Below are 18095 nucleotides of genomic sequence, written 5' to 3'. Positions count from 1 at the left end.
TTTACTTATCAAAAAAAATTTATCTTCACCCATGCATGTGCGTGTGCATGCCTATATGGAAAATTCTAAGCTACTGCAGTAATTGATTATGTGAGCCTGCTGCCTGTGTTTTGTTGTTGTTGTTTGAACTTGGCTGAAGAAAATAGGTGGTTACATCATGTTCTTGTCCCGGCTTGTTGAGTGGGAAAGGTTCTTCAGGTGGTTGCTTTATATTTTATTGGTTGCATGCTTCTTAAGTGATTTGTATTCACTGGGATGGATGCAAGCAAAGCTGAGCGCATGATGATTTAAATTCCTGTATTTCTTATTTGAGTCCTTGGAAATTTGTTTCTTAGATTTATCACCTTTTTTACCCCCTAATGTTTGATACTGTGTTGGTAATGGGAGTGAACCTGGTTTTGGAGGATCATTGAATTGGGGAGGCTCCTTTGGCTCTACTTTTCATGATACCCCTGTTTCTGCTTTCCTCCTCTCGCAAGAGGGTGGACATTTTGGGATTTTAAGTTTGTTAGGAACCTTAATTAGAGAGGCACTAATGAGCTTTCCCGTTTTGATTAATGTGGTTCTTTTCGTTTCCAGTTGGGGAGAGATAAAAGAGTTTGAATGTTCTAGCATGTCTTTCTTTTCTCATTTCATGATCCCGATGCTATTCCTTTTGGCCTTTGCTCTTGCATTTGAAAAGCTGAAGTTCCGTAAACGATAAAAGTCCTTTATGTGGGCTGTGATCCTGGAGAATATTAATACTAATGACTTGCTTGAAACTAAGACCTGACAAGACTTAATGTGTGTCTTTTGCTTTAAGAGTGGGGAAACTTGTTCACATTTGTTCTTACATTGTCATTTCTTTTGGGCTCTTGGAGTAATTTGTTTGGTATTTTTGGCTAGAACTGGGTTTGTCTCTCCTCTTTGGAGGCCTTTTGTACTCTGATGTTTAGGAGGTTTAGAAAGGGGATGGAGAGAAAAGCTTTGTGGCGGTGCTTGATTTTGTGTATCTCTATTATTTGGTGTATTTGGATGGAGAGAATGAGTGTGGCTACTTCTCTTAATTTGCTTTGGAGTTGAGTGGTTCTGGCATCATTGTGGTGTTTGCTGAATGGTGTCTCTGGGCATATACCTATGGCAGATGTGTAGCAGGACAGGACTGTTTACAATTGCTCCAGTAAAGCTTCATTGTAATTATTATTATTATTATTATTGTTGTTGTTGTTGTTGTTGTTATTAATTTATTTTTGGTTTTATGTCGTGTTGTTTTCCTTGTGTTTTGGGAGGATATCTTATTCTCGCTTCTTTCTTTTTCATCTTTTTTCGGTACTTGTCTTTCTTTCTCTAATGCGTCTGTTTGCTTATCAACAATAAATAAATAAATGACGATTTTAATTCCTGAGAAGCATTTGAAGCTACATTAAACTGCCTGTGCATATTGCAGTGCCTTTTTCTGTAAAGTATCCTTATAAATTAATTGATTTAAAGCAAAATGTAACTTTAAGTTTTTTATAAGTTGAAGAGGCTATTAATTTTTTCTGATTTTAATGCGATATGGCCTTGGGGCGCTGTGGATATACCATTGGTGCATGCAAGGAATATTTGAAGTTGTGCGAAAAAAAGCAAAAGGAAGGGGTGGGGGGTGGGGGATTTAATTACCATGCCTGTGCATATTACAGTATCGTTTTTTGTGGATCTTTTATGAATTAATTAGTTTAAAACTGTATACAGCTTAGTGGAGGTGTATGCTCTGACCCAGAAAGTGTACTCATAGCAGGATTTCCGTGATGGTTTTCTCTCTCGCGAAAAGTCCTCTCTTCACATCTCTCTCCTTTGCTTAGTATCATGCCGCTAAAAAGAATTGATGGTGGGGGTTTGTTTAATAAAGATCGAAGGGAAGTCCTTCAATCTGAGATTGGATAAGGTAGGGATAGTTGGAGCTCTGTTTCTTGAGAAGAACCGTAAGTGCAATCGGTGGGTACGATTCTCTTCAGTTGCAGCTTCATGGTTTTCTCAAGGGTTCTTGTCTCCTGCATGTAGGTTGAGCAAAGGTTTTCAAAGATTCTGAGTGGGCTATATCGATTACTGGATGGGGATTCATGTGATTAGGGCAGGGAAGTTCATGGAAATAGGGCATGAATGGAGGGTTAAAAGGTATTCCATTTTTGTTCCTGAAGAGCTGAAAGGGGATGGCTGGTCTCGATTTGGGGATGCTTTTGTTGCTCTGGAAAGCTCATGTCAGTCAGGCTCTAATGCAGCAGATAACAAGATGAAAGAAAATTGCTTATGGAGTTGGATCATTTCTGGAAGCATAGGTGATGGTGGCGGTTGATCGATCTTTAAGAGTGTTTAGTAGGTGATCTGTGCTTGTGGGGTAAGTATTCAAGAGAAGTTCATTCAGTCAGTTACGCACGGCACAATCAATCAATGGAAGTAAGGGCATCACTCCTGGCTGAGCAGCAGAGATCAGAGGTGGCTAGGGTTTCTTGCAGGGGTGCTGGCTTGATGAAGATTGAGTGGGCTAGGCCTGTTTTGTTGATTAATATAGACTTGGACCTGTTGCTCGAAATAAAAAAAATCCTTTAAATTCTTTATGGGCTTGCTGGTTAAAGAGGCCCAGGGGCAATCTTATGAATTAACACTAGGCTTGGGTAGTGAAAAAGCCTAGATGGGTCAAGCTGATGGACAGGCCCAAAAGTCTTCACAGGTCCCTAACCATAAGGAAGCCCTTCCGCCCAAGTCACGAGAGGTTACAGGAGTTCAGAGTTCTTCAGAGCAGAAGCAAGATGAATTGCTTTCATCTTCGAACAAGGTACAGGGTGTTCCAATCGGCCCTAAGTTGTGCTCCTCTTTGACCAACATCCTCATTGGTCATTAGGAGGGGTACTCTGACAACAGTAAAGAGTAGGCAACAAAAGTAGGAAGTCATGTTGCTTCATCTCACCTGGAGAAGAATGATAATAGGGGGAGTTTTAGGGATGAAAAGGGGGATTCTGTTTCTAAGAATCTTAATTTTTTGGGAGTGTGAAAACCAGGACCTCATTGCTGGGTCTATTAGAAATCTAGCTGGTAAGGTAGTCACAATTCGGATAATTCGAGAAGTGGAAAGGTTTACACCCACCACAAGGAAGTGCAAACAGGTTTTGAAGGGAGGAAACTTTATGGAGAAAAGTGAGATTTGTCATGTGAGAAAACACAAATTATTAAGAGAGATTTCAAAGGTGTTCTAAGTATAGTTGAGGCAGTGAGAGGGCAAAGTTGTGCAAGGATGGTAAGAGATGGGAAGATGTTTAGGATGAGGATGGTGTAGGGAATAGTTAACTTTAATCCGAAAAGATTTACTTTTGGATCATATTCAGGATCATTATGGATTTCCCACCGATTCTTATACTGATCGCCTCAGGGGTCGATCTTATGTGCCGCTGCCTCCTTTAGAAGGCTTAGAGGGAATTAATATGTTTGAAAATGAGGTTACTAAATATGAACATAAGGTTAGGGATGAGATTCTGCCTATTCCAGTCAAAGAAATTTCTGGAAAAGACATTGAAACTAAGAGTTCACTGGATGACTTTGGCCTTATGTTGTTTGATCAAGAAGGAAATAAAGTTAGGCGTGAATCGCATGATGGGGGCGAAATTAAGGTGAAGAAGGGTCAAGGTGAACTAGCTAATTTGAAGTGTTTGGCGAACTATGATGTGAAGGAATTAAAAGGGGTTTTCTTGGCTGATAATAGCAGATTTTTTATTTTGCTTTTATTTTTATTTTTTCTTCTTTGAGTTCTTACTTTTGTTTTTTATCTTCTTTTTGATTATTTAGTATCCATGATATGATTTTACATTCTCTTTCTTAATATATTTTCTTTTATTAAAAAAAAAAAAAAAAAGACTGAATACAGCTTTAAAATTATCTTCCTGGGTAGAGGCAGTTATTAAATTTTCGTAATTTTAGTGACAATATGGGTTTGTGGCCTGTGGATTTACCATTGGTGCATGCAAGGAATGCTTGGAGTTCCCAACAAGAGGAATAAAGGGGGTGGGAATGGGGAAGGGGAGGGGAAGATCTAATAGTTGTAGTGGAGTGACTACAACTTTATAATGGTGTGAAGTTTGAGAAGGGTGTCAAACTCCACTTTGTGCAGTTCCTCGAAGGGATTATCAAATATTGTTTTTGAAATTTTGCAGTTACGCATTTGAATACTTGCTCATTTTTTTTCATTTATTGGACATGTTTTGTAATTGTGAACAGAATGCTTGATTTCTTGGTGTGTTCCAAACATGCATGTTTTATATTGTGTGAATTTTGTTTTAGTTTCGGCTTTCGCCTGCAGCATAATGGATTTTTTGGACAGTAGTGTGATAGCTGAAGAATTCTGTGGCTTTGATCAGGTAGCAGATTATGCAACACTTTATGGTATTTGCTTACACGTAGAGGAAATCGTTCAGAGACCACCTGGGATCTTAGGTGGCTTTTCACCCCTTTCCCAATCACCTCGAGGATGCAGCCGTTTTTTGGTTTCTGCACCTCGCTGTTATTGTATACTAACAAGAGTTCCTTTCTTTGAGTTGCATTATGAGATGTTGAACAGGTTAGTCATGATTTCACTTACAATATTAATTGCCACATTACGTGGCCTGGTGTTTGTCATGGATTTAAAGTTAGACTGAATGTGTTGCTGTCCACTATGTGTCAACTGCCTGCTGCAGCATCATTGCAGAGGAACGACTGAATCGGATAACGGAGTTTGTTAAAGAGATGACTCTTTCTGATTATGTCCCCTCAATGTCCAAACTGCATGATCAAACGAATGAGAATATTGACTCTCCTGATAGGGAGTGTTTTGCTGATTGGAGGGCTTCTGCCATACCTGTTGACAGCGCAGTAGCCCTGACTGCTGCTGCTGCTGGCATTAGATTAGATGATGACGCTAGATCTTCTTCACCAAGGAGATGGGAACCTCACTCGCCTGAAAGTGCTACTGCTAGTGAGGCTTCAGATTTTAGTCAAGTAAAAGAAACAGATAAAGATGGTGGAAAAAATGTGCTGTATTTTGATGATTATGCTTCTGAGGCCTCGGAAGTTCACTCTGATTGTTTAGAGAGAATGAATGGAGGCTATGAGAATTGCCCAACTTCTCCTGAGTTTGGGACACATTTCTGCTCCAAGAACCATCCATTGGAGCATCTTGGTAGTTCTGAATCCTCATTTAGGTACTCCATTTCTTATTTCTATGGTCTGCTGTACCATTTAGCTAGATAAATCTATTTTGGGTGCATTTCTATTTACTTTATTGTATTTGGATCTGTCTCTTATGTGAATCCTGAAAGTATATCTGTTTTTGGATTTGTTGCAGAGACCAAGAATTATGACATATATCGATATTTTTGACAAAAAATTCAATTTCGATTGCAAAGTTATGGAAATTATTACTAAGAGATGGAAATTGTATGAAATTCTGAAAACTGTTAAAAGACACAATAATCCATGATTTTGAACTAAATATTGAAAAATAAAGTTAATAGATGACAAGTATATGATGTATAATGTGCAATAACTGTTAAACAATAAAGATATTAAAACCTTCAATTAAGCTAAATGAATTCATTTTTTTACAGAAAAAGAAGTTTTACTGAAGAGAAGAGAAAATTGAAAAATAAAGTTAATAGTTGACTAGTATATGATGTATAATGTGCAATAATTGTTAAACAATAAGGATATTAAAACCTTCAATTAATCTAAATGAAATTCATTTTTTTACAGAAAACGAAGTTTTATTGAAGAGAAGAGAAAATACAAGGAGCGCAAGAAATCCTTCTTAGAAGAGAAGAAAACTAAAAAGAAAAACCAGAGAAAACATCAAAACAGTGCAGCCAACCAATCATGCTGAAGATCAGAAAATGAAAAACCTTCAATCAATCAAGCTGCAAAAGCCCACAACACTGCATATATTAAATCCTGTCCCAAAGCATAGAGCAAGACATCCTCTTCACCAAGAAAAAAATGAGCATTCCTCTCCAACCAAGTACCCCATGAGACAGCAAAAAACTCACTCGTCCACATAGCAGAACCATCTCTACTCCTCTAACCCTTAAAAAGAGATCTACTCCTCTAACCCTTAAAGAGATTGTTAACGAATGCTCTGCCCACTTTGGACTACTCCATCTCTCTCCAAACACTCCAAATAATTTGTTCTTGACCCTCCATGAACATGAACAATGAAGAAACAGGTGAGAAGCAGATTCTGAACTTTCAAAACATAAAGAACAAATATCTGGAGATAAAACTTTACAACAGATTGATAGTGTTAACTCTATTAAGAACCGCTGAATGAATAAAAGCCCTAATCTTAGAGGGGTCTTTGGCCTTCCAAAGAGAACAGTGAAGCAGAAAAGACAGATTTTCTTGGATAAAAAACTCAAAAAAGACTTGCAAGAATATTCCAAAGAGTCAAGAACCAACAATTGATAGTCCCTCCTCATGTTAGGACGATTACCCTCTAACAAGTACAACATAAGAAGAGAGTTCCGAGACCTCCCTATCAAGATAGAATTCATAATCAACAAAATATTAGTTCATTCTCTATGCAACTTTTTAAAGCTTTGTTCAAACTTCAAGCACTTAAAATCTCATATAGATCAAGATAGATTTATTCAATGAAAGCCCTTGAATTTGCTAAAATTTTGCATAAGAATTGTCAAACCCTTAAAATGTCCGTCAAGTTTTGACAAAAATGGTACTTTTGAGTCTAGTATTGGAGGGTTTTGTGACTCAAATTTCAATTTTGAGGAAATTTTGTTCTATAACCAAAATATTAACGAATTCCAAAAAAATATCGAGATTTCAATGACTTTAAGATGGAAATTCACTCCCTTTATGATTTTGAGGGTGGCAGAAAGTGAAACAGGGAAATTTAAGACCATAGCCGTGTTCTTAACTTCCCAGTTGTTTTCCTGTTTTCAATCTGATGTACTTCATCTGTGTATATTGTTGTCTTTTTGACAGTCCATCAAGAAGCACTGGATCAGAAGATGATGATGATGAAATTTTCGTGAGTTGTGAAAAAGAATATGGGGATGATATAATAATGGAATGGGCTAGGGTTAGTATACTTTGCTGGTCCTGTTGGAAACTTATTCTATAATCTTGATATTTGGATTGTGATTGATTTCCTTCCCGTAATGTTTTTTCTAGGAACATAAAAATGGTTTGCTACAGATAGTTTGTGGTTATCATGCCCTGCCTATTCCAGCAAGGGGAAGTGAAATAGTTTTCAGGCCCCTTGAACATCTACAAGCTATTGAGTATAGACGACTTCCCATTTCTGCTCTTGGATTTAATGAAAAATATCTTGATATGGTATTGCAGGATTCACTGGAACCATCTGAGGTATGATATTTGGTTATGGCCATTGTTAGACTTGGCTCCTTCATAAATATATTTACATATTACTAAAAAATTGAAAATGATTAATTGTTCAAGGTCAAAGCAAAGTTAGCTGCTGCAGAGGAAGCTTTTGCACTATCAATATGGACAACTGCAACAATTTGTCGAGTTCTTTCTCTTGAAAGTGTAAATAACTTTATCTTGTGCAACAGTTCCGCTGAAGTTTTTTAGTATCAGTTTCTTTCAATACCCACCTATAAATTTGTTTTTTTCCAAAATACCATTTATATCATGATATGAAATGTGTAATACATGTTTTTCTTGTGGTTGAATAATTTAATAGTGTCTTTTATTGGGATAACTATTAAGTTTGTTAAATACTGATTTAAAAAAAGTATTAAGTTTGTTGTAAAGGGCAGTAACCATATAAAATAAATTAGAAAATCAAAATCAAACAATGACGTATATAGTTTCCTAAAAAGTAATTGCCAGCCCACCCAACCTTCATCCGTAATTGAAGTCATGTTATTATGACTTGCAAAAACAGGTGGGATACTTAGTTTCGCTAAAATACATTATTTCATTTTTTTGAGACACAATTATCTTGAACTATGTTGCCTGAGTTTATACATAAGTATTATGTGAAATCTATTATTAGCGAGGTCTTAAATTTTGATTTGGACTCAAATTTCGAAGCTCCAAAAGTACGAAAATTTTGATTTCAATGTCAATTTCAATTTCAATTTAAAAAAAATAATGGAAATCAGTAGTAAGTCATGGAATTCTTTTATGAAACTTCTATGTTGTGTATGAGGTGGAAAAGTTGTAATATAATTTTTGTATGAGATAATGTGCATTAAAAATATTTAGTTAATACAAATGAAATTCCTAAGTAAAAGTTGCTGAGATGAGAATGCTTAGATGGATGAGTGGTATAACATTGAAAGATAAATTAAGGAATGAACATATTCGTGGTAAGTTAGGTGTAGCTCCTATAGAAGATAAGATAAGGGAAGGACGACTCCGATGGTATGGACACTTACAATGTAGGCCTTATAGTGCACCTGTGAGGAAGATTGACTTAGTTACTGTTGGGGGCAGTAGAAGGAGTAGAGGTAGACCTAAAATAACTTGGGAGAAGATAGTGACTAAGGATTTAATATCCTTGAATCTATTAAAAGAAATGGTTTATGATCGCATAAATTGGCAGAAAAGGATTCATATAGCCGACCCCACTTAGTGGGACTAAGGCTTGGTTTTGTTGTTGTTTGTTGTAAATGAAATTCCTAAATCATTTAAATGTTATTTATCATACAAATAATGATAATTTAGACATGAATGCTTAGATAAAAAATGTTGTTCTAAGTTTATTTTTTCATATAATTTTTAAATCCTTTGCAATATTCTTTTTGTTTCAATAAAAAAATAAAATAAATTAAGAAAGAAATTTCAGTTTGCTCCTAAATCTCTCATTTGAATTCCGAGGAAATTTTGTTCTATTGTTAAAATTTTGAGATTTCAATACATTTCGAATGATTTGTTGAAATTTCAATGGGAATTATGTAAAATGGAAATCAACTGCCATTTCGATTTCGAGGGTGACGGAAATCGGAAATTTCAACAATTTCGTGGAAATTTAAGACCATTATTATTAGTTCCACTATCACATAATATTATTAGTTCCATTATTCAATTTTTTTTCGTACTTTGGTGAGGTTTGGGTGGCTTCAACTACAAAATTTAGGATTTTTTGAAGATGAAGTTTTGGGGCTTCAAGAAGGAGAAGGAGGATATTTTGGTACACTTCTGTTTTTACAATCTTGTGGTTGCTTTGGCTAGAAAAGAATGCTAGAGTTTTTAAAGATCAAAAGACTTCTACGAAATTACTTTGGGAGAAAGATAGGACTCATGTAGTTGTGGAAAACAGTTTTTGTTTTCCATTTTAGTTTCCAAAAAATTTACAAAAAGCAGTTAGTTAATTTTTCATTTTTACATCATTTCTATGGAGTAAATGAACTACAATAAACAATTTTGGTGCTATTTTCTTGCGGAAATAGTTCTATTTCTCATTTATTTAATTTTTTAAATAATTACAAAAATGCCACCTTGTTTTCCAATTTTCCAAATATATATTAGAAAAGTTGGAAAACATCTTTTCATTATTTCTTTTTTTAAATTTCTAGGCGTATGGGAACATGGAATTCAAATCTGGACTTTAATTTGTATGGATTATGCATAGAGTTTCTTCTAAATACACAAAATCCAAATTCAAGCCTCAAAATCTATGATTCCAAATATTACCTTGTATAAATTTTGGAAAATTGGAAACAAGTTATCTTTTTTGTGATTATTTTGAAATCTAGAAATAAAAAATGAAAAATTGTTTTGCACATGTGAACAAACTCTTTATTTTCTACCTTTTAATATGAATCTTGAAAAATTAAAAAATAAGCTAAAATTTTTATAATTCTTTGAAAAACTAAAAATTAGAAAATGGAAAATGTTTTCCACAACTAAACAGGCTCTTATTTTTCTTGCTCCTTTTTAGGCTCATTCTTTTTGGGGGTCTTTTGCTGTTTGATGTTCAAAGGTTGTAATTTGTTTCTTTTGTGCTTTTTTCTTGTGGAATTTCTTATCCTCATTTCATTGTAATTTTGATTTTTTTTTTTTTGTTGATAAAAAATGTATTAGTTCCAATGTTCCATTATTTAATAAGTAGAAATATGTGTCTGAAATTATTATTTTTTAATTATGCACAATGAAATCCTTAATGCATAATAGTGGTTTGATTCAAGTTGAAGATCTTACAAATAAGATGAAACCCAATGAGGAGGTGGACTGAGGTGGCTAGAAAAAAACAGTTGATACAATCCAACAAAGGACATGGTCCTCTAGACAGAGCTGAATGGTGAAAATTTCACATAGCTCAGTAGCTAATCTGTGGTAGTTGGATATTTTAAAGTTTGTTACTGGTTACTGTGTATTATTACTGTATGCTAGGGAGTGTATGTTAGTGAGGTATGGTTGTCCTTTAGATGTAAATGACCTATATTATAAATAGAGGGGGAGAGACCTATCGTTTTGTTAGGTTCTTCAGCAAATAGAATACTTCAACATGGTATAAGAGCATGCTTCTGAGACCTAAAGCCCTATAGATCCACTGTCACCATCAAACAAACCCTGAATTCCTTAGCCATAAGCCTTGTCACCCTAGGAGTTCTGTTCACATTCTGACAGAACAGAATCACACTATCACAGTCAGAGTTACTAACAGTGCTGCCAGATCAAATTGACATCCTCTCATCAACCTTTTGAAAACTCAACACCACAACCCTTCATAGACAATGCTGATCTGTCCCCATTTGAAAACTTGTTGCTGAATGCCCCCTCATGCCCTCACATGCTAGTCACAAGCCGGTGTTTCCCTCACCATGTGCCAGTGCATGAGGCATCGTTAAGGCCTGTGTTTTGGCTCTGAATTGGTTTGTCATGGTTTGAATCCCCATAAACCATGATACCAGGTTTTTAATGTTTCATGGCCAAAGTTCTAGCATTATAGTTGTCTGCTCACACTCAGTTTTGCCATACAATCTATTCTCTATGGCAGTGACTACTTTGTTGTTTCTATGCCTCCTTTCAGGTGGTAGTTGAGGCTACTGGTGTGTTGTCTTGTTGTTATGTCATCTTGTCCATTATCCAAGTTGTTGGGGTGTTATTTGTCCATGACCTGACCCATCAATACATTGTTTGTCTCATTTGTTGTTGCTGTTCGGTTTTATTCTTTAGGGTGGATTCTATCAAGAAAAAAATTCTTTATGATGGAGTCCATGAATCCCAAGAGTTTGGTTCCCTCATCGTTGCCACAGATTATTACATAAAAATTGAATGGAAGTAATTACTTATAGCAGCCCAAGGTTGTCAAGATTTATTTGACAAGCCTAGGCAAGTCCAAATAGATGACAAGCAGAAGGAGATATGGATTCAGGAAGATGCATTGATTGTCTTGCTACTGTGGATTTTGATTGAATTTCAGATTCCACGGAAGTGTATGCACCTTGATTTGTGGAAGGAGATATAGGACTATACAGGTCTTGTAACGCCCCGGACCCATCACGTGGGGCCCGGAGTGTTAAGAGAACGACATGCGTCTCTGATACCATTAACGCAGCGGAAAATAATAATAAACATAACCTCGAATATAATATACCAGAGTTCTATATTTGTACATCAATAAACTCATAACATATGATCATGTACTCTATATTACAAACATGGATAAAATATAAAGAAACATAAAACTAAACATATCTGTTCCAATTCCACTCACAAAACTACCCCGCCCTGGAGCTATCTAAGCTCGATCACTTGGATAACCTGAAAAGATTTAACATATGACGGGGTGAGACACCTCTCAGTAAGGAAGAAAATAGTTTATAATAGTGTGTGGCTGAAGTGTTTATAATATAATTAAAATATTCATCTCAAGTGTACACACAGTCCACAAGTAATCCAGATATCATGCCCATATTCACACAAGGTCAACTTCTTTATCATCCAATCACACCCATAACTATCAATATTTTTCTGTTAGTTTCCGAGAATAGGGAAATCTAGCCGCCCATACAGGTAGGTTCCCTTTGCTCTAGTGCTAACGCCAAGGCACTCACCTTTCTCAGTAAGCTCTCGGGTTATGTATCCAGGTAAAGTCACCGAGAATGGGGAAGATCACCCGCCCATACAAAAATGGCTTCCCTCTACTCTAGTATCCATAAATAATTACTAGAGTACTCGCCTTCCTCAGCAAGCTCTCGGGTGGAGTAATCTACTTTACCCAAAATACTTAATGAATTAATAGTCATACACAACCAACACAATCACTTCACAGAATTTCACGCATACACCCATATCATAAACAATCCACACAGGATCAACACAGCATATATGTCCACATAGGACTGGTCCACATAGGACTAATCAAACCACACAGCATCAATGTCCACATTGGACTGGTCCACACAAGACTAATCAAACCACACAACATCAATGTCCACACAGGACTGGTCCACACAGAACTAATCAAATCACACAGCATCAATGTCCACACAAGACTGGTCCACACAGGACTAATCAAATCACACAGCATTTATGTCCATATAGGACTGGTCCACACAGGACTAATCAAACCACACAGGATACAAATCAACACTCCGTTCATAGTAAATAGGCAAACAACCTCCTCATACCACTGTCAATGTTTACCTCCCAATATAAACGTCCATATAACGACCTCCTCATACCACTCCCAACGTTATATGACGGTTATACCAGGTACGATATAACGACCTCCTCATACCACTGCCAACGCTATATCGCAATTTACATGAACCACAACACAAGTCAACCGCATACCAATCAATCCACGCATCCACAATTCTACCACAGTATACACAACATCGGTATTCGCAATCAATCAGTATATTTAACCAGGCAGACTTCACAACCAAACAATATTCGCAATCTCAATAATTCCTCATTCCACATTAATCACAATAATTTAATTATCAAAAATGGTTTCAACCACGCGATTTTTCCCAATATAATTTATCTACCTAAAAAAATTATTTTCAATACCAATAAGGTTTAGAAAATTATACTTGTATGTATATAAAAATTCATATATGAAACTAGTCGTTTAAAATTATGAAAAAGCCATTATAAAATATTTCCCCTTGCTCCTCGAAATTCAACCCAAGATCAACAAAATGAGACCCTCTAATCCAAAAATTCCAAATTCCTCAAATCTTAGTAAAACACCCTTGTAATACTTCCTAGGCTCCAAATGACAATATTTACTAAAGAAATTCCAAAATAATTCACTTACCTTGGTTTTGGGATGTTTCCCGAACTACTCAAATCAAAGATCCACTCCGCCTATATTGCAGAGAATCTTCCCAGGAGTCTCGTGGTAGCTTCCAATCGTTAAACCAAGCTAAATCCGGCCCAAAATCGAAGAGAGAAGGTGGTATGGCCGAAGGTTTTAGAGAGAGAAGGGAAACATGTAGAAATTTCGTGCTGGAATGAAAAGAATCCACTATTTATACCCGGGGATTCGTCAACGAGACACATGGATTCGTTGACGAGTCCTAGTACACAGTTCGTCGACGAGACAGACAACTTGTCGGCGAATTTCAGTCATGAAAACCCCCCCCCCCCTCTCGGTAATTCCTCGTCGACGAGACACGTACCTTCGTCCATGAGCCGAGACAAACATTCGTCAACAAGACCAGTCTGTTCGTCGACGAATGCTTGCTGCCACCTTTTCGAGTTTAATCTTTCTTCCCTTCTATCTTCCTTATTATTTCAAATTGTTTAAAATTTCCCGGGTTGTTACAGGTCTTCCCCTAGGGGGTAGCTCTACTGCTAATTGTTTTGGGGACCCCTTTTTTTGATAGAGTTGCTAAAAGGTTGGATAGGTGCAAAGGAGGTTTTTTCACTCTTGGTGGCTGCATTACTATTGTTCATGCTTGTCTGTCTCCTCTCTTCTATATCCCTATATTATTTGTCTTTCTCCAAAATTCCAATGGAAGTGGCTAATAGATTAGCAATGGATTTCCGGTGGTAGGGGTGAGTGTGATATAGATTACATATTGTTAGTTGGGCAACTCCAAGCAGGCCAGAAAAAGGGGGGGGGGGGGGGGTTTGCTCTTGGTAACTTGGTTTCCAAAAATTGGTGATGGAAGTGGTTGTGGAGCTTACTTTAGAACCTAACTCTCTTTGGAATAAAGTAATACGAGTAAATTTGAATTTTGTCAAAATGGTGGGATGCTAAAGTTGCGTTATTATTACGTTTACTTATTTGAGTCCTTAGAAATTTGTGTCTCAAATTTATCAATCATTTTATTCCTCTTGTTCAATATAGTGTTGGAAATGGGGAGAAAATTCGCTTCCTAGAGGATCGTTGGACTAGGAAGGCTCTTTTAGTTGTCATCGCACCTCGCCTCTATTGATTTTATTTTTCTAAAGATTCTCCATGTCTCTACTTTCTTTCCCTTGCAAAAAGGTGGGCATTCTTAGGATTTTTATTTTGTGAGGAACCTTAATGAGAGAGACCAATGGCTTGCTCATTTGATCAATGTGCTTCATTTTTTTCAGATGGGAGTGACCAAAGAGTTTGTGATTTAGTTTTTTTCTAGGGATTTTTCTTTTAAATATTTCTTCATTCATTTTATTCGTGTTACTAATTCTACACCTTTTGCCACTTACTCCATCTGGATAGCGAAAGCTCTTCTAAATTAAGGCCTTTATCTGGAGCCGAGGCAAGATTGGCTTTGAGTCCTAGAATGTATGCATAGAAAAAGGAGAAGGTTCTGAAAGAGCTAAAGAACCTAGTCTCTTATCTCAATTATGTGGGAGGAGGATGTTGGTGTTGGAAAAATGAATATGAAAACAAGATGCGAAAAATAAAATTAAGAAAACTTATCAGTTGAGGTATGCGTGTCACTACGGTTAGGGAAGATTTCGCCCCTCCAATATAGTGAGGAAGGCTTGTTGGCATCTACCACCAGGATACAACAACCCTTCCAATTGGCATACACTCACCAATTAGGAGACTGGAACAACACGACTTGGTTATCCCAGATTGAGATATTTCAACAATGACTACAGGAAAGATATCACGATTGTATCGGCAATAAAAGAATTTTCTAGATAGAAAAATTTTTTGAGGAAAAAGAAAGAACTAGCAATTTCATTCTTATATATCTTTATCTTTATATATATAAACAACTAATTTTAAAATGGTCAAAAAAGGTCACAAAAAGGGTTAACCACAGTGGTCAAAACTATTTTATAACGATAAATAAAACTAAATAAAATATTTAAATGACCATTAGAGGAGGGGTAGTAAAGGCTTTTGAAATACCTTTAAAGAAAATACCAACAGTCCCCCTCTATTTCAAAAGATTGAAGAATATTTGGGTTATCCAACTAAACTGTAATGTATCGTATTTGATGACTTTTGGGCTATGAACCAGAGCTTCGAAGATGAGTGTTGACCCGCGAAAATTGGTGAAATATTAAGTTTCTATGAACCATAATTCCTATTGTAAGTCAAACAAGCGTACCATCTAGATTACAATCTTAAGATTAGCTGTTCAACGCAGATTAGAGTGAATAGGCCATGCGCCTTGCTTGCTTTTCATGAATGCTCTAGCAATCCTGCCTAAGATTACATTGAAGCGGCCCCACTCGACACTCGTATAGGTGAACCCATCAAGTGTGCACTGCAATCAAGCACACCACCTATAATGGCAACAAAATTCATTAAGAGCAACTGCTTAACCTTGCAGATTGCAGTTTCACACTATCCTCACCATAGGAACGGGCATCTATAAACTCAATGATAATATATAGTTGGTCAATAGAGGACTTGTTATTACCCATATGAACCTACTTCATGGGATCTTCAATCACATAGGTTGGGTTACCATCATCTTTGACCTTCGGTTTAGTTGATGAGTCACACACTAGCTTTCTACCTAGTGGTTTAAATCCACTACACATGATATACCATAATCCACGATCTCTCTTAAATATCTTAATAGTCTCAGTTAAGATGCTGATTATATCAATAGAGTCTATAAGCTGCATATGCTATATCAAGATGAGTATAATTTATTAAAAACAACTAGTTCACAATTATCTTAGCATATTTAGATTGTGATTTGTGATACATTGCCACCTCTATTCTTCTTTTATTGTAAATTTGCATTGATCAAAAGGAAAAGCTATAGGACTGGATAACTTCCCAATTGAGGTTTGTAAATGTTCAGGTGATAACAGAAGTATATGATCAACTAATTTATTTAACACAATTATAAAGACTAAGAAAATACTAGATGAATGGAGGAAAAACACTTTAATACCTATATACAAAAATAAAGGAGATATTCAAAATTGTAAGAACTATCGTGGGATTAAACTTATGTACCATACGATGAAACTGTGGGAAAGGGTAGTTGAACAAAGATTAAGGCTAGAAACGAAGGTCTTAGAAAATCAATTTGGTTTTATACTTGGGAGATCTACCACAGAAGCTATATATATTTTAAGAAGATTAATTGAAAAGTTTAGGGAAAAGAAAAGGGACTTGCATATGGTATTTATTGACTTAGAGAAAGCATATGATAGGGTACCTAGGGAAGTTCTATGGTGGGTTTTAGAAAACAAGGGTGTATGTAGTTGGTATATTGATGTCATTAAGGATATGTAAGATGGAGTAATGACTAATGTAAGGACTATAGAGGGAGAAACTAGAGAATTTCCAATCACTATAGATGTATATCAAGGATCTGCTTTGAGCCCTTATCTTTTTGCTTTAGTGATGGACCAACTTACTAAGATTATTCAAAATGAGGTTTCATGGTGTATGTTGTTTGCAAATGATATTATATTGATTGATGAAACTAGTGGTGGAGTAGAGGCTAAGTTAGAATTACGGAGAGAAGCTTTGGAATCTAGAGGCTTTAGGATAAGTAGAAATAAGACAGAATATATGAAATGTAATTTTAGTAATAGTAGGAGGAATATTGGAGACAAAGTTAAACTTGATAATGAGGAAATAAATAGCACTTGTAGATTCTGGATTTTTTTAAAATCGAAATTTCCTTCAAAATTTCCGTACTTTTGTAGCTTCGAAATTTGAGTTGAAATCGAAATTTAAGACCTTGGGCCAAACATTTGCTCTTAAGTAAAAATATATATCATGGCATTTTAGAAATATTCACAGTCAAAAAATCATTTCAACTAATTATTTGAAAAATAATAATAATAACTCTTAGTCACTTTCTCAGACACTGCATCTCGTTCCATTATTTAGCATGTATCTTATGCAACAATAGATTATATCTTAGTAATCTTTCATGTGCATTGATAATCTACAATATTGCAATTGCAGAAATGTACAATAGTTTCAAACAGAGGATTTTAATAATCCAAGAAAGTTATATACTCTAAACTTTCATATCCCATGAATTTTTAATCCAAGAATTAGTAGATATTGAATGAAAACCCCATCAACAAAATTTATTGGCCCAACTGGTCCTTAGTTCTCGTGATAACTACCTTACTTCCTAGCAGTTAAGCAAGTAAATAAATAATAACTATATTTTCCTCCCAAGCTCTTTGTCTAAATTATCAAGAATTGAAAACTACATCAATCTTAGGATCAAATGAAAATGATAAAACATGCTATGGTTCATAATCGAAAAAGCAATATAGTCAACAAATTCAATTATTAGGACTTGTAATCTATTCAATCCCATGTCACAACATATATTCATGTACCTTATCAATCATCATGCATCAACGTTAAATAATAATAATAATAATAATAATAATAATAATAATAATAATAATAAAAGTTCTTTTGAATCGAGGTAAAACAAAGTAGTTCATTGATCAACCAATGCTTTCAACATTTCTTTACAATTAATTCTATTTTTTAACTTTCTAATGCCATCATAGATTAATCAATCTTTGAAATTTGGACTAGGATTGTTCACCTTGCCTTTCATGAATAGACCAAAATAACCTATCTCGTTAGGGAAAAAAGAACTCTTCTATAGTACTACACAAAGTAAACTCACAAACTATATGAATAATATTGCAATGCACAAACTTTATCTGAAAATGATAAATCTGTATCAAGGAGAAGTCAATGACAATGCCTTCCA

At 35.6% G+C, this 18095-nt stretch overlaps 1 protein-coding gene across 3 annotated transcripts in view; it reads left to right on the top strand.

Moving 5' to 3' along the window:
* The window catches only part of LOC131155149 (uncharacterized), a 127268-nt gene that overhangs the window by 54206 nt on the left and 54967 nt on the right, over positions 1-18095 (top strand). For all 3 annotated transcript variants that reach the window (XR_009136753.1, XR_009136754.1, XM_058108087.1), the window contains exons 7-11: positions 4368-4567; positions 4686-5189; positions 6982-7078; positions 7171-7365; positions 7459-7548. Coding sequence is in view for 1 of the 3 variants with exons in the window: in XM_058108087.1 (XP_057964070.1) it covers positions 4368-4567; positions 4686-5189; positions 6982-7078; positions 7171-7365; positions 7459-7548 (1086 nt within the window). In the remaining 2 variants the exon portion in view is untranslated. The remainder of the gene's footprint in view (positions 1-4367; positions 4568-4685; positions 5190-6981; positions 7079-7170; positions 7366-7458; positions 7549-18095) is intronic.

The sequence above is a fragment of the Malania oleifera genome, chromosome 5, assembly GCF_029873635.1.
Source record: "Malania oleifera isolate guangnan ecotype guangnan chromosome 5, ASM2987363v1, whole genome shotgun sequence".
Lineage (NCBI taxonomy): Eukaryota > Viridiplantae > Streptophyta > Magnoliopsida > Santalales > Ximeniaceae > Malania > Malania oleifera.
This window is presented reverse-complemented; position numbering and strand designations above follow the sequence as displayed.